General features: G+C 41.8%; 1 protein-coding gene across 2 annotated transcripts; it reads right to left on the minus strand.

Annotated features, from left to right (window-relative positions):
- On the minus strand, positions 1-24436 carry LOC127429464 (FH2 domain-containing protein 1-like). 2 transcript variants are annotated; one of them, XM_051678455.1, is made up of 12 exons: positions 23426-24436; positions 21439-21825; positions 12569-12630; positions 11010-11112; positions 10714-10799; positions 8267-8367; positions 6851-6921; positions 6599-6706; positions 6412-6482; positions 4544-4661; positions 4120-4284; positions 1-1915 (listed from the first exon to the last, which is right to left on the minus strand). In XM_051678455.1, exons 2-12 carry the CDS (start codon positions 21784-21786, stop codon positions 803-805), a joined length of 2346 nt encoding a protein of 781 aa, XP_051534415.1. In that variant the 5' UTR covers positions 21787-21825; positions 23426-24436; the 3' UTR covers positions 1-802. The 2 variants fall into 2 exon arrangements, with proteins under 2 accessions (XP_051534415.1, XP_051534413.1); XM_051678453.1 differs by having other exon boundaries at positions 22379-24355.
- Between the last annotated feature and the right edge of the window lie 10 nt (positions 24437-24446).

Consider the following 24446-nt stretch of genomic DNA (forward strand, 5'->3'; position numbering starts at 1 on the left):
TTGTGGAAAGTGACTTTTATTGCATTATTGCTACCAGCTGAGCTCCATAATTTCTCTAATTTATTGGAATTACTTCTGGTCAGTTTTATCTAAATTCAAACATTCTGTATGACTGAGAAGATAACTACTCAGTCATTACATTGTGCTAATGTCTACAAATACAGAAATTGTAACACCATGAAAATCTGTATCATATACTGCCTCCCTGTGTGGAACATGGTGGATTGCAGGAAAAATATTGCATAAATATCTTAAGTCATTTAATTTTTTGGATGCTGTGAAATTGCATATGCATTATTTCTCTGCTTTTTGGTGTGCTCTTTTGTTTAAAAGAGGCATGGAAATAAATGTTTTTTTTACTGCTTTTAAAAGCCATTGACCTAGCACCAAGCTTAAAGCTGAAGTGTGTTTACTTGTTCGGTGTTAAAATACTTCATCTTATCGCAGTTTAATATGAAGAGACAACTATAAGTAAGCCATTTCTAGGTTAATTTTCTCAAAAACTGTAAACACTGTGTGGCGCTATAAAAACTGCTTTGTTTTGAGTAACCCTTCCAGCCCGACACAACACTGACATGACCAATGCCGAGAGTTGGGGGCAGGACTATCTGTTTGTTTAATAAACAGCAGAGGGAGGTGTATTCGGAAGGCTATTTGAAACCAAAGTTTATTTTTGTAATTCAGTTTTGTGGCGCAGAAATTTCACACTTCAGCTTTAATTCTCACAAATGCAACAATCCACATGTAGAATATGCATGAAAATAAATAAAGATCTGTGATTCTAAGAACCCATGACTTCTCATCATGGGTCCACACTTTCGGAATCAAGCTCTTTGCTGTTTGATTTGCCACGCCAATGTTTAAATAAAGACATAAAGCTGAAGGTCTCTTTAGTGCTTTTGGGTGATATGGTTTGGTTGTTTAATTTCTTCCCAGTACCAAATTGCAAGCTATGCACTATATCTCCAGTCTTTGCCTCTGACTCTGCTGATTGTGACTGCAACGAGTCAGTTAATTGTGATGATTGTGATTCCTCTAGAGAATGAAGTGGCTTGGCATCAGAATCTTTCATTGTCTCTGTAAAGCATTGTTGTGTGATGAGCATATTGCAATCCACAGATTTCAATTTACCAATACAACCAATCGGGGGAGTTGGGGTTTCATTCAAATTACCAGGAACAAATAGATCCTCCTCGCTGATATTCCCACAACTGGCTTTGGGAAGAGCGATTGTGTGCCGGCGACTGATAATCTGGTTGGTCTGAAGGAGTTCCAAAGTGTTAATGCATTTGGAAGTATTTTCTTCAAATTTCGAAGTATTTTCTTCTATGGACATGATCAGAAGGTGTTTCCTGTCTTCCTGGAAGACAAGCTGCCTGGGTGACTGAACTGGTGACAGGGCCTCTCCAGACGAAGCACTGCCCCGACTGGACTGGTAACGTAAAACCCTACGTGACAGCTCTCTCATATTCTGCACCTCTGTTTCAGTCTGGGCCTCTTCCTCTTCTTGCTCAATATACACGGAGACTCGTCGATTGATGGACAAGTTGGCACTAGCCCCAGGGATCTTGATCTCTGGAGGCTTGGGCGTCTCATCCTCACAAACACTCTTATTAGTGCTCTCTGTGGCCAAGGAACTTTTGAGCCAGCTATTCTTCTTGACCTCTCGGTTGTTGGCGGGGTTGTTCTCTTGCAAGGTTATCTCAGTGATACTCCCCTGTGTGGGTGAGGGAGTCCTGGCCCTGCGGCGGGATGAACTATTGTTGAGAAACCTCTGCAGGACGGACTCCAATGCAACTCCCTCCATGTCTTTGTCTCGTACGGAGCAGGTGGCAGTGGAACATCGCTTAGCAGCACACTGAGCGCGCTCTCGTTGCCTGCGCTTCGCCTCCAACATGTCTCGTTCAAGGTTCTCCTAAAGCATAAAGGCAAATGATACAAGAATGACATACTAATTCTGAATTCTGTCTTTGATGAACTCCATTTTACCAAGGAGCAAAAATCATACAGAAATCAGACTTGAGTGCTAGCCTTTACTGAAAACATAATTAAAAAGTGTGATTTTTCCTGTTAAAATGGCAACGATATCTAATTATAATCCTTTTTAAAAATAAATGCAATCCTAAAAATAAGTTCTGATTAATTGAAAAGTGTTAAAGGTGCACCAAGTAACATTTTGTTTGTGATTTGCTCAGTGGTGTAGATTCCGGGAGGGGGAGAGGGGTAGGGTTGTGCCGATAGACGATGATCTCGGGGATCGACGATGGTCAGAGTGATTGCCAATAGCTGATGCCTTTGACGATGTCAAGACGATATTTGGCTCGTAATTAGTGTATTAAATTATTATTATTATTATTAGGCTATTATTATTATCAAATTAATATTACAAATAATTTGCCCCACAGCACACATTTTAAGAAACACGCTTTATTATATTATTAAGAACAGATGACAGAAAAGCTGTCTATGCGCATGTATGACACACTGTTTGTACGGAGGTGTGCAGTCTTGTGGAACACGCGCATGTAAAAGGTTCTCACTCTTTTTTGCAAGAACAGTATCGTCTATGAGTGCTGCAAATGACCTCAGACATCTCAGCTCAGGAGGTGCTTTGAGTTCGGTTTGCTTTAATTCCACAGAGCAGTTAATTGTGACCACAACTCTGCAGCCTATACATCTGTGAATACATTTACATTTATTCATTTGGCAGATGCTTTTATTCAGAGCGACTTACAAAAGAGGAACACATAAGCAAATCATCTTAAGGAGACAGTGGTATGAAAAGTGCCATATTACAAAGTTTCACTAGCATCAGAATAGTAGTATTCAAAACAGATTAAAGTGCAACAATTTAGTGACTGGTTAAGTGCTCATGGAAAAGATGTGTTTTTAGCCATTTTTTGAAGACAGAAAGTGAGTCAGCTTCATGGATGGAGTTGGGAAGGTCATTCCTCCAATGTGGTATGATGAAGCCAAAAGTCAGGGAAAGTGTTATGGTGCCTCTTTGTGTTGGTACAACAAGGCGACGTTCCTTAGCCAACCGCAGGCTTCTAGTGGGCGCGTAGCTCTGCAGAAATGAGTTTAAGTATGCTGAAGCAGACCCAGTGACTGTTCTGTATGCCAGTATCAGAGCCTTGAATTTGATACGTGCATCAACCGGCAGCCAATGAAGAGAGACAAGGAGTGGTGTAACGTGTTCTCTTTGGTTCATTAAACCAATTCATTTTGGTTGACTAAAACATAAAATAATACAAAAACACGTTCACCTCGAACCATGATTTATATTTGAGTGAATATTATCATCATTATAATTATTATTTTTACATTTATATATTTTTTTATGTCTTCATTTGTGTAAGTAATTTTCTGCCATGATGTTTAGACAGATACTTGCCTGATGGTAAATGGAAAGGGACTACTTATATATATATATATATATATATATATATAATTTTTTTGATCACTTCACTATTTTAATTGCTTTTTTGTTTCGTTTGGAGTGCAATTTGAATTTAGAAATGTATTTGACTTAAGTTTTTCATTTTTAATAAATTAATTTAATTTTCAATGCAAAATCACTAAAGCAAGAATATTCACCGATCCCTCAGCCCAGGGGTTGCCGATGTAATTGGATATTGTGATATATATATATATATACATATATATATATTTATATATCGTGAAGGAGGGAACAAAACAATTTATTCACACACATGATGTATTTTCCCCGACAAGAGAATGCACAGATGAAGTAGTTTCTTTGCCAAAGAGATGTTGCCCTTCACAACTGTTGTAAAGCCATCTTTCAAAAAGTTGCACTTGATTTTTTTCCAGTTTCATTTGAATGTTTAGTTAAAATAAATAAAAAATAAAGTTCAAAGTTTGAAATCAAGGTGTCTTGCTTTATTGATTAGGCTTAACCCTAACCCTGCTTAATGAAAATTACCCCATAGTACCACCTAGTGTCCAACCAGCGGTAATACGTCGGTTTGAACATGAACACCGCACCTTACTATTAATTTCTTTAGGTATGAAACCTTTGTGAAAAAATACTTGGTGCAAATTTAACATCTATAAATTGACAAAATGAATATTTAGATTGTATAAAATTGGTAGTACCTGAACTGCTCGTTTGAACTTCTGACAGAAAGAGTAAAAAATGGAGCAACACTCCTCTAGTTTGAACTGAGAGGGATCCTCACAAAAATACTCGGCCACAGACCCACTCACAGCAGCAAGAGTCTGGAAATAAGCCTCAGTCTCCTGTAACCTGGTCTCTGCATTCTAAAAAAGATGAAGGAAAAGATTCAATACTGTTTTGATGTTTAGCTTGTGTTGCAATATTTGGCAAACAAACATTTTATACAATCAGATAGGGAACTGTATCGATGTTGATGTGTCAGCAAATCAATATTCAAAAGGGTCAACAATGTGTTTCCATGTTGAAAGGGCCTTATGACTTTGCCCAAAAAATTGCATACTTACAGTATGTTCTGAGATAGCATAAGTAAGTCTTGAGGATTTGTGACATGAAATGCCTCACTTGCAAAAAATCCCTCATCTGTTCTTGCAGATCTGGCACTTTGTCAGCATTCTGCTTTGACACCTGGACTTTGCTCACTTCCTTTTGGAACTCTGCCTCAACTTCCTGTATATGAATCCTACATGGAGGAAAACACAGACAAAACATTTCTCACTTTTTTATTTTCAGTACAACTTTGTATTGTATGCCATTTGTCTCCCAAGCTACAAAAGGAAATTACTGCAGAGCTCAACAATGAGGATGGTCCAATGGCCCGGATCCAATGCGAAAGGGATATGGGCCAGTTGATGGAACTCTCACTTGTTCATTTTTGTTTCGCTTTTGTTGTGGGACAAGAAAACATTGACAGGATAAGTACAAATCTTAACAACTGCCTCGACTGGGCAAGATTTTTTGTAAACAAATTTATTGTTGAGCCATGAGTAAGCTACTTTGAAATTCATAATACATTTACTGTTAAAATGCAACATTATTTTAAAATATATAAATATGTTTTTAAGCCTAAATACAGTAGATAGGTAAAGTTTGTCAAGAACAACTTTGATGTTGGCTTGACAAAGACTTGTCTGAAAGTTTAAATTAGTCTTAAAAGTTTGGTTGTTAAACAGACATTACAGTGAGATAAACAGCCAGCTAGATAACTGGATAGTCAGATAAACCATCAGATAGAAAGTCAGTGAGAGTGAGAAAAAGAGACTAAACTAAAAGCAGATCAATGCCTTTGGTGTGTTTGTTTACATTTGATTTTTTTTTTATAGTTGGCGTTTGAATTAATGAGCATTCTGTTCAATCGTCCCGTGATGTTTAGCGCAAAATTTTTTGAAAAAAGGGCAGAAACATCCAATAGATGTGGCTATTTTAACAACAAAAAAACATGACGAAAAGCTGTGTAGTTTTTGCTCTTCATACCAAGCCAAAAAAACCAAAAATGGAACTGATTTTTTATTGCCTGCTAACTGACAGAAATATAAGCCTAAAGAAGAGCACTGTGGTTGAAAGCTGTTGAGCCATAAAGTAGTGTATTACCAGCACCAGGACACCCCAAGACAGAAGTTTACATTTATGATTGTCACGTTAACATTTTGTCATTCACTTGGTACCTTAAAACATTTTTATTTATACATTTTAATATGACTGATGATAAATGAAATGAATGTACACATAAAATAGCTACAATTTCACATTTCACAGCAACTTTACCAGAAACCCCATTTACTAAACACTTCGCCAAACCGAACTTACTGAGAAATATGTCCCCTTAGAAATGTTTGATCGATTAAAGCATAAAAACAATAAGCAGCGCTCCACTCTGATCATGTCAAGTTTTCTCATGTATCTCGTCTTGTTCTATGGTGTAACTCATCATTATGTTTCTGCTGGAACTGCTGTTGTGATGATCAGATGATCGATTTAGTATTGAAACCACTCAGATGTTTCCCAAATACATTAAAGCACATATCCAGCATATGGTTGACTGCAGCCGCAGTGCTCTTATTTATGTTTATATTTCTGTCAGTTGGCAAAATAGCCAAATTTGTTGCTTATTTCTCCCCCTTGAATGAGAGTAACTATGGTAAATTGGCTTCGCTTTCCCCCACACTAAACCACGCCCTCGGGTATGACGCGTTGCCAACTGTATCTATGGTATTTTTTCCAGTTTTTTAGGTTTTTTTCTGATGTGTGAAATCTGTAATTGAAAATTCACCTACCATTGAGACTAATTCATTCTAACAGTGGCATTCTTTTGCCCCCCAATTTTTACAAATCTTGAAAATTTTTGTCACTTTCTGGGACATTTTTGCCCCAAGCCTTGGTAAATTTCTGATCCTGGTGCCATATTCAGTATTTTAAACAGCACTGTGGCATACCTTGCTGCATCTCCAATGTGCCCTAGTTGTTCTGGAAAGTTCAACAAAGATGAATCAATCTTCTGGGCTTGCTGTTATGGAAGGAGAGGAAACGTGTGAAAACATACAATGAAATCCCATCACACTCTAATAATACATGGCAAATATTACTCTGAAACCACTATATAATATCAAACTCCATTGTTACCATCACAACATAGTGCATGAGATTCATTCCAGGCTTGTTGGCTTTGGTATCAGCAAGTTTGAGAAGAGAAGTCATCCGAAATCCCACAGCACTGCCAGCATACCCACCCTGGAAGAAGTGAGGATAGAAAGATTAAGATCTCATGACAGTGTAAACATGCACACATGTGCTTTGCATTATGCCATTTTGTGGTTAACCAACTTTAATAATTTCAACAAGTGTAACAAGATACAGTGGCATGATTATACTGACAGAGTTCATGTAGTTTCCTGTTTTCAACACCAGCTGGATGACTGAATGAAGATCAGTGCATTCCAACAGCTCTGGAAGGAATTTCATACATGGGTTAGGTGAAATAAAACAAATCAAAACATAGAGAATTGAAATATGAAAAACATGTCCATGAGCTTTTTTATAACAACATCAAGATTGCAGGTGAAAATGTGTACGAATGTATAAGGGAAATTGTATTTTATACATAACTGTACGTTTTTCATTCCACTTTCACTAATTCATTTAAAATGATTTTTTGAAAGTACAAAAATTCCATGTAATCTCTCATGCATAATAATTTTTAAAGTATTAGCAACATGCTTTCAAAAAGTTTTAGATGGAGTATAATATGTTACACCACAGGATATGTCAACTTCCCAAAAGTATTTTATGTCAACTAACCACATGCAAGTAATTGCTCTAACATTGAAAATTATTCTGGCATTACTGTTTTTTTTAGACATGTACCATGATATTACCATGGGGTTATTTGAAGTACCCTGGATCATGTAAATATCATGGTACATGTATATGGTGATCATTCAGTTTCATGGTGGATATCAGAGCTTTTCAAACTGAGTGCCGCAGGGGAGTTCTATGGGGTCCGTGGGAAATTTTAGGAAGTTAAAAATATTAATATTTACATAATTTGACATTGTGTTTTTATTCTGAAATCACGAGATTAATCATTATTACTTTATTCTGCCAGCCATAGTTTTTACAAGAAAAAGAATTAGCATATAGTTTCTTATATTATATATACATAAAAAAAATCATTATTTGTTGTGTTCATTTCTCCTTTCTTGCAACATAAATTACTTTGAATGGAGGTCTTTCACAAGGTGAACATCAATTTTTGGGGTCCTTGGCATCAAAAATGTATGAAAGTACTATTACCATCTGATCCCATCACTGTACTATGGTAACGTTACTATCCTGGGGTAACTTCAATTCTAAAGGGATAATTACAAATCATGATGGTAAATATTTTTTTTGTTTGCGAAAAAGTAAAATAAACGTTGCCATAATATACCACACACTGCAGCTAAGAATATAAGGAGATTCATGAGGAAAAATGTATGATTTTATTTATATTTATTTATTTATTTTCAATTTGTTGTTTTTAATACTGTAATAAATCTCAATATTTTTCATATCTAAATATATTTTACCGGAATATTAATCATTAACAATGTAATGAAAAACGTAAAGCATAACCACCTATTAACAAAATATTCTAATTATAGTAATAAACAATAGCTGAAAACAAGTTGTGACTTCCCTGCCACAAAGCAGGGGAAGAGGGCAGGTCGACTCACAGGAAATGGCAGACAGCATAAATGCATGGTTTGTGTTAATACTTTTACAATAGTTAGCAAATCTGCCTAATCGTACCTTTTCCGGCAGCAGTCATGATTGCAATAGAGTGATTCACCTCATCCATGAAATGGGGAAACTCCTCCTTGATGACTAAACTGTTCAACCGTTCCTCATAGCTAGAGGAAGAATATACAATTAAACAATACTATCATGACATCATATCCAATGTCTACTCACATCTAGTGTAATTGGCAGTGATGCCTTAAAATGTACAGATATTGTTGGAGATGGGCTGGCTACTGTGTAGTTAATATACTGACGGAACTCTATGTACATTATTCTATTTGTGTATTTGTCATGTGCTATCGGAATTATCGTAAATACGAGTTTCCCACTCGGAAGTTGTACATGAACGACTCCTCAAGTCGTAATTACGACTGGGAAACTCAGAGATAATTTTGATACCCAAGTTTCCGAGATGGGAGGGGTCCTAAACTTTCAACATGGTGGAGGAGAGTACAGTTTCTGTAGTGAATCACAGGTTGTATTCATTTTTGTAAATACAGCGAATTGTTAGCTCTTACCGTTTTGGTCATATTCATTTATGTATATCAGCAACTATTTGATGCATGTTTTACAGGTAACACTTTATTTTGATGGTCCCAAATAGATATTTAAGTGACTATAAATGACTTATCAACTGGCTTGCTATAGCTAATAAACAGTGTTTCAACAAACATTCAGCAGACTTTCACTAGCCTGTATATAGATCTCTATTAATGACCTACTTACATTATTGTTGAGAACATCAGCTCATTAAAAGGTCATTAATAAAGATCTATATACAGGCTAATGTTTGTTGAAACACTGTTTACTACCTATAGCAAGTCAGTCGATAAGCTGTTATTTTGCTGCTGTTATACAGTCTATTGAAAGTCTACTGAATGTTTGTTTAAACACTGTTTACTAGCTATAGCAAACCAGTTGATAAGTCACTTATAGTCAGTTAAATATCTGTTTGGGACAATCAAAATAAAGTGTTACCGTTTTACATTTTTACACCATAAAAATAGCTTGTACACTATATTGCCAAAAGTATTCGCTCACCCATCCAAATAATTGAATTCAGGTGTTCCAATCACTTCCATGGCAACAGGTGTATAAAATGAAGCACCTAGGCATGCAGACTGCTTCTACAAACATTTGTGAAAGAATGGGCCGCTCTCAGGAGCTCAGTGAATTCCAGCGTGGTACTGTGATAGGATGCCACCTGTGCAACAAGTCCGGTCGTGAAATTTCCTCGCTACTAAATATTCCACAGTCAACTGTCAGTGGTATTATAACAAAGTGGAAGCGATTGGGAATGACAGCAACTCAGCCACGAAGTGGTAGGCCACGTAAAATGACAGAGCGGGGTCAGCGGATGCTGAGGCGCATAGTGCGCAGAGGTCGCCAACTTTCTGCAGAGTCAATCGCTACAGACCTCCAAAGTTCATGTGGCCTTCAGATTAGCTCAAGAACAGTGCGTAGAGAGCTTCATGGAATGGGTTTACATGGCCGAGCAGCTGCATCCAAGCCATACATCACCAAGTGCAATGCAAAGCGTCGGATGCAGTGGTGTAAAGCACGCCACCACTGGACTCTAGAGCAGTGGAGACACGTTCTCTTCTCCATCTGGCAATCTGATGGACGAGTCTGGGTTTGGCGGTTGCCAGGAGAACGGTACTTGTCTGACTGCATTGTGCCAACTGTGAAGTTTGGTGGAGGGGGGATTATGGTGTGGGGTTGTTTTTCAGGAGCTGATCTTGGCTCCTTAGTTCCAGTGAAAGGAACTCTGAATGCTTCAGCATACCAAGAGATTTTGGACAATTCCATGCTCCCAACTTTGTGGGAACAGTTTGGGGATGGCCCCTTCCTGTTCCAACATGACTGCGCACCAGTGCACAAAGCAAGGTCCATAAAGACATGGATGAGCAAGTTTGGTGTGGAAGAACTTGACTGGCCTGCACAGAGTCCTGACCTCAACCCGATAGAGCACCTTTGGGATGAATTAGAGCGAAGACTGAGAGCCAGGCCTTCTCGTCCAACATCAGTGTCTGACCTCACAAATGCGCTTCTGGAAGAATGGTCAAAAATTCCCATAAACACACTCCTAAACCTTGTGGAAAGCCTTCCCAGAAGAGTTGAAGCTGTTATAGCTGCAAAGGGTGGGCCAACGTCATATTAAACCCTATGGATTAAGAATGGGATATCACTTAAGTTCATATGCGTCTAAAGGCAGATGAGCGAATACTTTTGGCAATATAGTGTATTTGACCAAAATTCCATTATCGTCAGCAAGCTGAGTCATATTTTTTATGGTGTCAAAATAAAAGTTCCTCATGAAATATATATGAATGAACGTATTTTCCGACAAAAAAGCACTTGAACATGACATACTCGTAATTACCACTTCAGAAGTGGGAAGTAGGATAATTCAGATAGCACATGAAGGCAGCATTAGTGCCACTGAGTAAACCCACCATGGAACTTTGACAAGTTGTACCATGAAACGATCTGCCTCAGAAAGAGTTGTGTAGTCTCCTTTAAAAGCAAGAAGCTGTCGCACCTAAAGTCACAACAGAAAAGAAGCACAACAGGCATCAGCAAGATTCCAGACCTAATATTCTAATGAAAATACTGCAGAAATTCCTTAATATAATTTAAAGTACAAAAACTTACATTAAAATGTGATTGCATACTATCAAAGGGCCCTGATCTACCCTCTCAGACTTAGGTTTCAGGCCCTGAATTATACAGGATTTTAAAAGGTTCCCACCTCTCCATCCTCTGGTAGTAGTTTGCACAAATCCTTTAGTTTCCCAGTACCAAATCCTTCGCCTCTGCCTTTGATTATGTCATCTATCATTCCATTCACTGACCTGGGATTAGGGTGGGGAAGGTTGGAGCAAGGTGTGGTAGAATTAGAGGACCTCTGCTGACTAATTCAACAGTTACAAAATCTCATTTTCAAACAAGCGACAATACGCAGACATTAGCAAGAACTATAAACATCACAGGTTTAGAAAACCCTAGGCTTCCTTATCAACATTACATATGTTAAAAAGAACTTTGAATTGTTTTATTTGTGGTGCTAGGACCAATTAAAAAAGTAATAAGGCCAGAATGTGGAATCCAAAATGGGCCTCCAAAAAACTTGACTGTTTTCAAACAGGTTTTCTGAACACTCTCCCTATCTGCAATAAGTCAAACATACACATAGTCCCGGCCATATGTCTGGCTGGTTGGGATGCTTAAAAGAAATTTTCCTTAAATCAACCAATGAATAGCTTACATATAGTTTAATGCAGTTAAAAACTGGGATAGGAGAAAGTATTTTAAAGGAATAGTTCACCCAAAAATGAAAACTTTCTTTCTCCTGCAGAACACAAACGAAGATTTTTAGAAGAATATCTCAGCTCTGTCGCTCCATACAATGCAAGTAAACGGTGGACAGAACTTTGAAGGTCCAAAAGCATAAAAAGCCTGCATACAACTAAGTAATCCATACAACTACAGTGGTTTAATCCATGTCTTCAGAAGTGATATAGGTGTAGGTGAGAAACAGATCAATATTTAAGTTCTTTTTTGCATTCATTTGCATTGTATGGACGTACAGATCTGACATTTTCTTCTAAAAGTCTTAATTTGTGTTCTGAAGAAGAAAGACATACACAACTGGGATATCATGAGGGTGAGTAAATGATGAGAGAATTTTCACTTTTGGGTGAACTATTTCTTTAACAATTAAAAAAATTACACACTTCTCCTTTCAACTAGACCGATAACATTGCAGAACTATCAATTCAAAACTCAACATAATTGTCCCAAAACAAACAAATGACACATCCAGCAGTTTGTCTAGGTATAGAGGAAGTAGCCAACACACAGACTTCACCTTGTTCCGATTGCCTAACACTCCTAATCTCCTCTTCTTGGCCAAGCATAAAACATACCACTGTTAGACAAGCCAAATCTTGTTATTTTGGAGATACACATACTGTAGATGTACACAAGCACACCAAACTGGTATCAAAAAAAGCTCCTGCCTCCAAAAAACTGATTTACTGATTAACATGTCAAAGTAAAACTATCACAGCCAGCTAATCAATATCTGAGGAGAAACCCTGCATGATGAAGGGAACTGCTGATGATGCATATAATGTGAATTCCATCTTATATCCACAGCTGTGGCTGAAAAGATATGCCTGGACTGACGCTGTCAGGAAAAATTAATTCGGCTTGCAGAGACATGTGAGCTTTCTATCATTTGACAACTGAATGTTTCCACCTTAAAACACTTTTGTTAATGAAGGCACTCCCTCAATGAACACTCACCTTCTTAACTGCTTGAGGAATATACCAATGTTCATGTTCTTCTTGGGGTTGAGAATACACACCTGGCAAGAACAACATTTGATCAGATTTACACTAAGCTCCATTTGTTAACATTAGTTAATGCTTTAGTTAGGGTTAATAGGTGTCATGAACTAACAATTAAAGGGATCGTTCACCCAAAAATGAAAATTCTCTCATTATTTACTCACCCTCGTGATATCCCAGTTGTGTATGACTTTTTCTTCACCAGAACACATTTGAAGAAAAACAGAAAAATATCTTAGTTCAATAGGTCCTCAAAATGCAAGTGAAAGTAGATTTCTCTTTTGAAGCTCCAAAAATCACAGACAGTCAGCATAAACTTCATCCATATGACACCAGCTGTTAATGTCTTCTAAAGCGGCACGATCGCTTTTGGAGCGAAAAAGATAAATATTTAAGTAATTTTTTTAACTCCAAATCATCATTTCCGGTCAGGAGCAGTACACGCATGTGATGTAATCACATTGGCATTTGAAACATGCAAGAACTGAAGCACGTGCATCACAGCCGGAAGAACAGCGCTGTTTACAAATTTGGAGGAGGAACCCTGAACAGTAGCTTGGTTGGTTTTGGTTAAGATCTGTATTTATCTGTATCTTTACCCACAATGGTGCATTTGTGTGCTTATCCTGGATGTCTCAAACGAGTGGAGAACGTGAGATTACATATCATGGCAACACGAATACGTCACACGAGAGACCGCTTGGACTCCTCCCTCTCGTGAAGCTTATCCTATATCCGTTGGATTATAGTTAAAAAGTACCCAGATATTTATTTTTTTTGCACCAAAAGTGATTGTATCGCTTTAGAAGACATTTATTTAACGGCTGGAGTTGTATGGATGATGTTTATGCTGACTGTCTGTAATGGAGCTTCAAAAGAGAAATCTCCATTCACTTACATTTTAAAGGACCTACTGAGCTAATATATTTTTCTATTTTTCTTCAAATTTGTTCTGGTGAAGAAAGAAAGTCATACACACATGGGATATAATGAAGGTGAGTAAATAATAAGAGAATTTTCATTTTTGGGTGAAATATACCATTAACAATATTTTACAGCATTTAATAATCTAGTTTACTGTTTATGGCAATACAAATGTTAATTGTTAGTTAATGCTATTTTATATTGCATTAAGTAATGTTGACATCTATAAATTTTAAAATGAAAAATGTACTAGTATATACACTGTTTGACAAATGATCACTGGCAGATTTACTCATTGACTCACTCTTGTGGTGTATTACTTAATTTGTACTGTATTTTAGGCAGAATGACAACCTCAGTCACCATTCAATTTCATTGCATTGTTTTTTCATTGCATTGATTTTCCATACAATGCAAGTGAATGGTGCTTAAAGGAATAGTTCACCCAAAATGAAAATTCTCTCATCATTTACTCATCCTCATGCCATCTCAGATTTTTATAACTTACTTTCTTCAGCAGAACACAAATAAAGATTTTTAGAAGGATATCTCAGCTCTGTAGGTCCATACAATGCAAGTGAATGGTGATCAGACCCTTGTAGGTCCAAAAGGTCACATAATGGAAACATAAAAGTAATCTATAAGACCCCAGTGGTTAAATCCATATCTTCAGAAGCAATATATTAATAGGTGTGGGTGAGAAACAGATCAAAACGTCATGGTTACTGGTGTAACCTCCGTTCCCTGATGGAGGGAACGAGATGTTGGTGTCGATGTAGTGACATTAGGGGTCACTCTTGGGAGCCCGAGACACCTCTGGTCTTTGATAAAAGGCCAATGAAAATTGGCGAATGGTATTTGCATGCCACTCCCCCGGACATACGGGTATAAAAGGAGCTGGTATGCAACCACTCGTTCAGGTTTTACGCTGAGGAGCCGATATAAGGTCCGGCCATTTCAGCGGGTAGTTCAGCGTTGTGGCAGGAGGGACCAACATCTCGTTCCCTCCATTAGGGAACGGAGGTTACACCAGTAACCATGACGTTCCCTTTCTGTCACTCACTCGATGTTGGTGTCGATGTAGTGACACTAGGGGTCCCTATACAAAACGCCACAAGGCTGAACTGTGTTACGTGAACTGGCGGTGTGTGGTGGGCAGACTTACTGTGTGCCTCATAGCCAGCACACCAGGTCAACACGTAACCTCACCCAACACAGTTATGAGTGTCGAACGGCCCTTTTTGGGGACAAGTCGACTACCCAAAGATAGAGACAGGCTTAACCCAGTCGTGGCCTCTTTTCCCCCTTCTCTTTTTCCACTCCCTAAAAAAGAAGGGGGATTATCCGACTGGGCCGCCAGGTCTAGTCGGGGGGTGTCCCTCCCAAGGGGAAGACACCACAGAGACCACACCTCGCCCAAAGAGAGGGGGGGATATTTAAGTGGAAAAATACGTCACATGGTCTTTCCAACCATGTGGAGAGCCTTCAAGGTAGATCCTGCCCAATGAGGGAGGAGTTACTACAAACACGGAGACTGGGGCAGAGGGGCTCTGCCCAAGGAAGACGCAGTTTGCCAGCAGGGAAACAAACTAGCGGAAGATATAGATCGCATGGGGTTAGCCTTACAGGGAACCGCCACATGCGGAGTACCTATCCCAGAACCGGGCTCTTAGTTAGCACGTGTACTGGGGCGGCAGCGAGTCTCTCCGAAAACTCGACTACCACAGGGCTCGGAGGAAGTCAACCAGGGAACAAATTTTGTGAACACCACTGGGAATTAACGGCGCATCCGCTTGTGTTGCGTGCCACTACCTGGGACGAAACCGGTTCCAGCCGGAGGTTGTAGAACCTTGCAAAGGTGTTGGGTGTTGCCCAGCCTGCTGCTCTGCAAATGTCTGTTAGAGAGGCACCTCTGGCCAGGGCCCAAGAAGCCGCTACACCACGGGTAGAATGGGCTCGTAGCCCTACCGGGGGCGGCATGTTTTGGGTGAGATATGCCATAGTTATGGCGTCAACGAGCCAGTGGGCGATCCTCTGCTTGGAGACAGCGCTTCCTTTCCGCTGTGCACCAAAAGCAGACAAAGAGCTGCTCAGAGATTCTAAAGCTCTGCGTGCGATCCAAATAGATGAGTAAAGCATGCACCGGACACAGCGACGACAGGGCTTGGTCTGCCTCCTCCTGGGGCAGCACTTGCAGGTTCACCACCTAGTCCCTAAAGGGGTGGTAGGAACCTTGGGCACATAGCCCGGTCAGGGTCTCAGGATCACGTGAGAGTAACCTGGACCGAACTCCAGGCACGTTTCGCTGACAGAGAACGCTTGCAGGTCACCTACCCTCTTGATGGAAGTGAGCGCAGTCAGGAGGGCAGTCTTCAAGGAGAGTGCCTTAAGCTCGGCTGACTGCAAAGGCTCAAAGAAGGTCCTTCCTCAGGGGAATTTGCCAGAGGGGAGCTGTCGCGAGGAGCGTGAGGTCCGAGCACCACATCTGGGCAGGCCAGTAGGGTGCTACCAGGACGACCTGCTCCTCGTCCTCCCTGACCTTGCACAGGGTCTGTGCTAGCAGGCTCACAGGGGGAAACGCATATTTGCAAATGCCAGGGGGCCAGCTGTGTGCCAGCGCGTCTATGCCGAGGGAGGCCTCGGTCAGGGCGTACCAAAGCGGGCAGTGGGGAGGATTCTTGGGAGGCGAACAGGTGCACCTGTGCCTGTCGAATCGACTCCAAATCAGCTGGACCACCTGAAGGTGGAGTCTCCACTCTCCCCTGAGGGTAACCTGTTGTGACAGCGCGTCCGCCGTAGTGTTGAGGTTGCCCGGGATGTGAGTGGCTTGCAGCAACTTGAGGTGCTGCTGACTCCAGAGGAGGAGACGGTGGGCGAGTTGTGACATACAACGAGAGCGCAAACCACCTTGGCGGTTGACATATGCTACCGTTGTCATGTTGTCTGTCTGAACTAACACGTGCTTGCCCTGGATCAATGGCCGAAACCTCCGCAGGGCGAGCAGAATTGCCAACAACTCGAGGCAATTGATGTGCCAATGCAGTTGCGGACCCATCCAGAGGCCAGCGGCTGCGTGCCCATTGCAAACGGCGCCCCAGCCCGTTTTGGAGGCGTCTGTTGTGCCCACGACGCGCCTAGGGACCAGTTCTAGAGGAACACCTCCCCGTAGGAACGAGAGGACGGTCCAAGGGCTGAAAAGGCAGTGACAGACCAACGTAATGGCCACACGGTGTGTCCCGTGGCGCCATGGCCGTCTCGGGACTCGAGTCTGGAGCCAGTGCTGAAGCGGTCTCATATGCATCAACCCGAGTGGGGTGGCCACCGCCGAGGATGCCATATGCCCCAGGAGCCTCTGAGGAAGTTTCAGTGGAACCGCTGTTCCCTGTTTGAACGCCTTCAAACAAGCCAGCACCGACTGGGCACGCTCGTTCGTATGCGCGTCGTCAAGGAGACTGAGTCCAACTCCAAACCGAGAAAAGAGATGCTCTGAACCAGGAGCTTGCTCTTTTCCCAGCTGACCCGAAGCCCTAGTCGGCTGAGGTGTGAGAGCACCAGGTCCCTGTGTGCGCACAACACGTCTCGAGAGTGAGCTAGGATTGGCCAGTCGTCGAGATAGTTGAGAATGCGAATGCCCACCTCCCTTAACGGGGTAAGGGCAGCCTCAGCGACCTTCGTAAAGACGCGAGGAGACAGGGACAGGCCGAAAGGGAGGACTTTGTACTGATACGCCTGACCCTTGAACGCGAACCGCAGGAAGGGTCTGTGTCGAGGAAGGATCGAGGCGTGGAAGTACGCATCCTTCAGGTCTAACGCTGCGAACCAATCTTGATGCTGGACGCTCCCCAGAATGCGTTTTTGCGTCAGCATCTTGAACGGGAGTCTGTGTAAAGCCTAGTTCAGAACTCACAGGTCCAAGATTGGCCTCAACCCACCGCCTTTTTTCGGTACGATGAAGTAGGGGCTGAAAAAACCCCTTCATCTCGGCTGGAGGGACAGGTTCTATCGCGCCCTTCCGTAGGAGGGTAGCGATCTCCGTGCAAGATAGCAGCGTTTTCGTCTTTCACCAAGGTGAAGTGGACACCGCTGAACCTGGGCGGATGCCCGGCGAAGTGAATCGCGCAGCCGAGTCGGACGGTCCGGACCAGCCCTCGTGATGGATTGGAAAGCGCAAGCCATGCGTCCAAGTTCCGCGCAAGGGGGACCAAAGGGACAACGTCATCGGATGTAACGGCAGGTGGGGCCTCGCGGCGGGGCGGAGCTTGAGGTGCCACACCACGTCATGGCCGTGCTGAGTCTAAGGACATCGAAGCACTTACCTGGCTCCTTGTGACCATCCCCGAAACAGCCTGGGACGGGGGAGGAAGAGGCCTGTCCTCGTGACCCGTGGAGACTGTCACATCAGGGGTGGATTTGTGCCACAGCTGGGCGCTCAGGGGCAGGAGACCGCCGCTGGAGTGCCAAACCTGCCAAATGGAGTGGTGGACGGTGGTCGTGATGATGGCCGTACACACCGGATACGTGACCCAGGGAACAAGGAAACCGCTCTTGCTGAGCTCTTGAGTACTGCAGCCACTTGGGCATGCAGCGCAATTAAATGCAAAAGGTAACAAAAAGATGAAGATCTGCTTACCAGCTCCAGAGAAGCGGGTTTCATTGTCCCTGGGTCACCCGTCTCAAGGGCGCTTTGAAGCCTTTCACGGGTTCTGGGTGGCCGCGAGACGGGTGGCGTCTGCTTCCTGCGGTGGGCTCCACGCCGGGGCCGGGCCAAAGGGGCGGGCTGCGGCAGAGCAGGTGCAGTCACCGCAGGGGGACGCCCTTGGTGATGAGTAGACGGTGTGCGGGATCTTGAGCCGCGCCGGGGCAGGATATGCCGGCTAGCATCCATCTACTGCTCTACCATCGAGAACTGCTGGGCAAAGTCCTCGACGGTGTCGCCGAATAGGCCCGCCTGGGAAATGGGGGAGGCAAGGAATCGTGTCTTGTCGGCCTCGCCCATCTTGACCAGGTTGAGCCAAAGGTGGCGCTCCTGGACCACTAGTGTGGCCATCGTCCGCCCGGGAGACCACGCCGTGACCTCTGTCGCTCGGAGAGCGAGGTCGGTCGCCGAGCGCAGTTCCTGCATCAATCCCGGGAGGAACTACCTTCGTGCAGTTCCTTTAGCGCCTTGGCGGACTTGCAGGAGAGCCATGGTGTGCAGGTCGGAGGCGGCTTGTCCAGTGGCACCGTAGGCCTTGGCCGTCAGAGACGACGTAAACCTACAGGCCTTAGACGGGGGCTTTGGGCACCCGCGCCAGGTGGCGGCGCTCTGCGGGCATAGGTGCACCGCGAGCACCTTTATCCACCGGGGGATTGCCGAATAGCCCTTGGCCGCCCCAACATTGAGGGTAGTGAGGACGGGGAAGCTGAAAAGATCGGGACCGGGCAGTAAAAAGTGCCTCCCGTGACCTTGTCAGCTCTTCATGCACTTCCGGGAAGAAAGGAACGGGGGCGGGGTGTGGCTTTGAGCAGAGCTGCGAGCCCAGGAACCAATCACCGAGCCGAGGGTTCAGGGAAGAGCGGTGAAATCCACTCTAACCGACGCTCGCGGCTGCCCGGGAAAGCATGTCGTCATCTCCGCGTCAGCCTTTGACTGGGCAATCGACCCCGAAGGGAGGAGCCCAGCTGAGGCTTCCGACTGGACGAGCCCGCTCTCCGATGCTGCGCTCGAGAGCTCATCACTTTCTCGGCTCCAAATAAGAGGTCGAACTCGCCGTGAGACGAGCCGGTGGACTCACCCGGAAGCCCGTCTCCGCGTGAGCAGTGCCCAGACACGAAAGACAGTGATCGTGACCGTTAGAAGGCGAGAGATAACGAGCACAACCAGGAATAACACACAGTCGGAAAAGCATCTTTAAAAAGACGCGTCTTTAAAAAGACGTTCCGTGTGTGCTGTTTTAGAGAAATATATACTCTTTTAGAGGGGAAAAATTATCTTTCAGAAAATATACTCTCTAGCTTTTCTGCCGAAGCGCCCAGTGGCGTTCTCTGCAGTGCACCAGTGCAGAGGGGGGAGAAACCGCTGAAATGCGCCGTCAGATCCAGCAGAGGTGAATGAACAGTAGTATTCAGCTCAACGAGCATGACCGTTCGGCTCCGAAGAGAAAATATGAAAGAGTGGTTGCATACCAGCTCCTTTTATACCCGTATGTCCGGGGGAGTGGCATGCAAATACCACTCGCCAATTTTCATTGGCCTTTTATCAAAGACCAGAGGTGTCTCGGGCTCCCAAGAGTGACCCCTACTGTCACTACATCGACACCAACGTTGAGTGAGTGACAGATAGGGAACAGATTTTACTTTTTCATCTGAAAATAACATATGGTGCCTGTTTAGTTCCACTTTCACATCTGAAAGTGAAAGTTAAAGTGGACATTTAGAGTAAAAAAGAACTTAAAAATATTGATCTGTTTCTCACCCACACCTATTATATTGCTTCTGAAGACATGGATTTAACCACTGAGGTATTATGGATTATCTTTATGTTTCCTTTATGTGATTTTTGGACCTAAAAGTGTCTGATCACTATTCACTTGTATTGAATGGACCTAAAGAGCTGAGATATTCTTCTAAAAATCTTTGTTTGTGTTCTGCTGAAGTAAGAAAGTCATACACATCTAGGATGGCATGAGGGTGAGTAAATGATGAGACAATTTTCATTTTTGGGTGAACTTTTCCTTTTATGTAAACAGACTGTGGTTAAATACACCACCCTAAAGTTTTTCGTCATTATTGAATGATAATAGCCCCTAAACAAACATGCCTATTAATTTCTTGTGTTAAGTATAATCAAAATGATGTTGGTATAATGTGATTCAGTTGTCGTCTAATAAGACCTTCTGCATCACTGTGTTTTGGAAATATCAGCTATTCAACACTGGCAGAGACCACCTTGTGTAAACACATAGAGAAAGAAAGAAATCACTCCCCTTTTCAAAGGGTGCAGATCAAAGGGAAAAAAATAGCCAAGTGGCATCCACAAAGGCCACAGCATTGTATTTTGAATGACTTTGTAAGAGAAAGATAAATTTTTTGTCCACGTGCCAAAACAAGTTACTAGGCTCGAATAACTACGTTTTATGGCAGTAGGCCACAGTATGACATCATGATTAAAACACCATCAAATGTAAATTTCTCAAATGACGCAGCCCACGAACAACCTCTCTATGGGAGTTTTCTGGAAAATTGCATCTGGGGAGATCCCAGCCCTGAATCCATTTATCATGAATTATTTTGAACGTGTGCATTTCCTTTTAAGAAAATGTCTTTCTTTCTCTTCTGTATTTAACATTGGTAATAGTTCTGTATTATGTGGCTTTGGAAGTCAAACTAGATTTTAAACAAAAGAACACAACAAAATATAATAACCTGAGCATGTTACTTAATTTATTATGCAATTAACTAAACTTAACCAAAGAGTAAAACAATAATAAAAATAGTGATCTGTCCACTTAGAGCACATTAGCATGCATAATTTACCCATTACTATAAAGACTGATAGAAATACAATAGTGCATTACATATAAGATAATGGACCATAAAGGAACGGTTTATGCAAACCTAACAATTATAAAACCTGAGAAGCACTAAAGCTTCAATAAATTTCAGTTCTTCGGTGAATTAAATCATTACTATAATAGTACAGGGTCCCTATGCAATGAATGAAATGTATCAGACTTCTGAAATACCAGATAAGTAAGTTTATAATTAATGAAATGTCTCTTGTATGGTAAGATTTGGCATACAGTGTTTTGACAGTTCTACTAACTTAATCAATGCAAACAAACTGATTAAATAATTCTGGAAACACCCATTTCAAGTCTGTAGATTTAAAACTACTTCTGAGACAGTACACCTGAACTCACCACTTCAGGTCCTGGTGCATTGCTCGGGGAGAGTCGGACACTCCGGCGATGTGTGGCCTGGACCTGGTTTTGGTCATTGTGGCTGAACAACTCCTCTATACGTTTGATGTCCAACTCAATCTCACTGTTCTTCTCTGCTGTCCATATGTTATGTTTGCCCAGCACAGTGTCCTTAGGTATGGCCTCCCAATTAAAATTACGCATTTTAGAGGCCCGCGTCGGCCCTCTGGTAAATTGATCTCCACCAGGGAAGAGGCCAGGGGGTGGTGGAGGAGGAGGAGGAGGAGGGGGAGGTGGGGCAAGAGGAGGGGGTGGTGGTGGAGGTGGTATCACTGGTGGTGATGCCATTGTTTGGATGTCAATTGAACAGATAATGCTTCATCATACCTTTAAAGTAAAGCCAGAAAGAGAAACCATATGGAAACTGGTTATGAAGAATAGTGCGGGGCAATGGCTGTCTGTGATCTGCATGTTTTACAGTAAATGGAAGGTATAGTGTGGTAGGGAAGTTAACTGAGAAACTCTGGGTGATAAGCATTGGTGACTGCATAACAAATACATAATCAAGTGGAAAATACCTAATAGGGCAATACAAAACGTTTTTAAGCATTTTTTTTCTTTTAAGAAAAAAAAATCATCTTTGGAAATGCAAAGACTTTCAAAATCAAAACTTGTCAACACAATGATTTTTTTTTTTTTAAGAAACTTAAAGTACTGTGATTAATAACATGGTATTTTGGCACTCTCTGATTACCATATTTACATACTGACCCATGCTACTGTATTTTACTTCAAAGAATACCATGATATTGTCATTATAGTTGGCTATCAGAAATTGCATTGTTTTATCATGGTTGTCCATGGTACTCTGTTTTTATGATAAAGTTTATACTTTTTTAAAAGTTTAGGTTAGTGGAATTAAAAGAAATGAGCGACTTACTCGTTTGAGAGGTATCCAGACTTCAACCAACGAAAAATATTTTATGATAATATCCGACAATACTTTAACTGTACACTCCAGAGGGGAGAAGAAGAAGAAGAAAAAAAAAAAAAAAAAAAAAATGCTCAATGTCAGACTGCCATACACGGGTCGCTGTTCGTTACTAGTCCGTGCTGCATTCCTCTTGTTTTGCGGAACAGTGATGTTGTAATGCCCTGCACCCTCTCACCTGCATCTCCACGCCCAGAGAACTCGTCAGCACTCGTTTCAGACGCGCAATCCATATTGAATATTAAAAATTTCGCATATGGTATTCACTGAACGGAACTGATGGTGACGGTGATTACATCTTATCATTTTAATATATATGACATAATGTAAATTACCACAAACAATAATTTTGACTCTTCCCTCGTTTATTAAAAAAATAATAATGATAAAGTAACACACAATGTAAGTGAATAGGACCAGCCCATAAACATTAAAATAAACATTGTTTCAAAAGTACAGCCATAATACATGAACATTGTACCTATTAATGTGATTTTACTTTGATAAAATCAGCGATATACCTGCGTTACGGCGTTTAGATTACATGGTTTACCTGCAACCTGATGGTCATGAGAACGAACTTTTGATATTGGACTCTACACAGATAAGGTTAAGGGCAAATAATACTTCGGATGTGCGCGTTGCGGATCGCTAGCGCATAGTATGTGCACATTGCGTCATCAGCAAAGCCGTCCGGCTTGACTTTCTTGACTGGTGCACGCGGTCTTTGGCTGTGCGTCGTCTGCGCGTGCGCTGGAAATTGACTGTTGGCGGGTTCATCTCGGAGTGAGCATTCAGTCCTCAGACCTCATAAATTAACTGTTTCTACGGCAACACTTATAACGCCAAAACGGCTTTGTTGTTAATAATAGTAAAATGTTTATCTCTTCATTAATTCACCTTTATATGCTTTTGCAAAATGTTTAAGAACAAAAAGAAATACTCCAGGCATCACTTGCATAATAAAATAGCATATTAAACAAATATGTTCACTACCTTAACTGTTGAGGCCGCTGCCATGTTGGTTCTTTTCACATGACGTCAGGACTTTCAATTTGTAACTTTCATAGATTTCCGAGATTACAACTTGTAATTACGAGCTCTACGAAGACGTTAACGCTTTTTACAAGTCGGAATCTCATAATAACGGTAATTCCAACATGACGTGAACACACCATGTACCAAACGAATCACAAAGCAGTTGTAGTGCGCATGCGTCGAACGCGTTCCTATTCGTTTGCAGTCAGAAAAGTAACAAGGCAACGCGGTCAGCTGGGCGCGAGCCGATCCGGAAGCCGCAAAAAACGAAGTATACCTTCGGCCTTAAAGGCTAGTAAGCTATTTCAAAATGCTAAAATCATGTTACACGAATAATGTTTACATCTTGTGGCTATACTTTTGAAACAGTGGGAACATCACGCCACAAATGCTGTTAATTGAGCTTAACTTGAATCCAGAACATTCCTTTAATTTATTCAAATGAACAGCAGTTAATTTGTACTTCTGGAACAACATTTACCTAGCTGAGTTTATGATTGTAACAAGACTAGAGCTTTTTGTAAATTTTTAGTTTAACTGACAATACATTCACTATTGTTTGCCTGGTTTATGCTTTGTACTTTTGTTGAAAAATAACACAACTCTGATGTTAACAAGTCTTGGGGACTTTCATTAATATGTGAAGTCAGTTGTAAAAGTATTAAATGTATTCAACAATCAAAGCACTGTTAATAAATAGGTCTGGGTGAAAAGAACCGTGTCAACAGCCACTGTGAATAGTGGGATGTGAGCTGAAATATTATACTAAGCAGATAAAATACCAGGCATAGTTGCTGAATCAATATCAAATAGTGCAAGATAAAATAAAAGCACTCTGAATTCATGGAACACGTTGACAGCCTCAGACACCATAACTGTTATTGTGTAGAAACAAATGTAATTGAAGCGGATGGTGACTAAGACTTGTCAGTCCCGAACATTTTGCCAACAGAGTTCGGAATAGTTGGCAAAAAGCTAA

Source organism: Myxocyprinus asiaticus, chromosome 39 (assembly GCF_019703515.2).
Source record: "Myxocyprinus asiaticus isolate MX2 ecotype Aquarium Trade chromosome 39, UBuf_Myxa_2, whole genome shotgun sequence".
NCBI lineage: Eukaryota > Metazoa > Chordata > Actinopteri > Cypriniformes > Catostomidae > Myxocyprinus > Myxocyprinus asiaticus.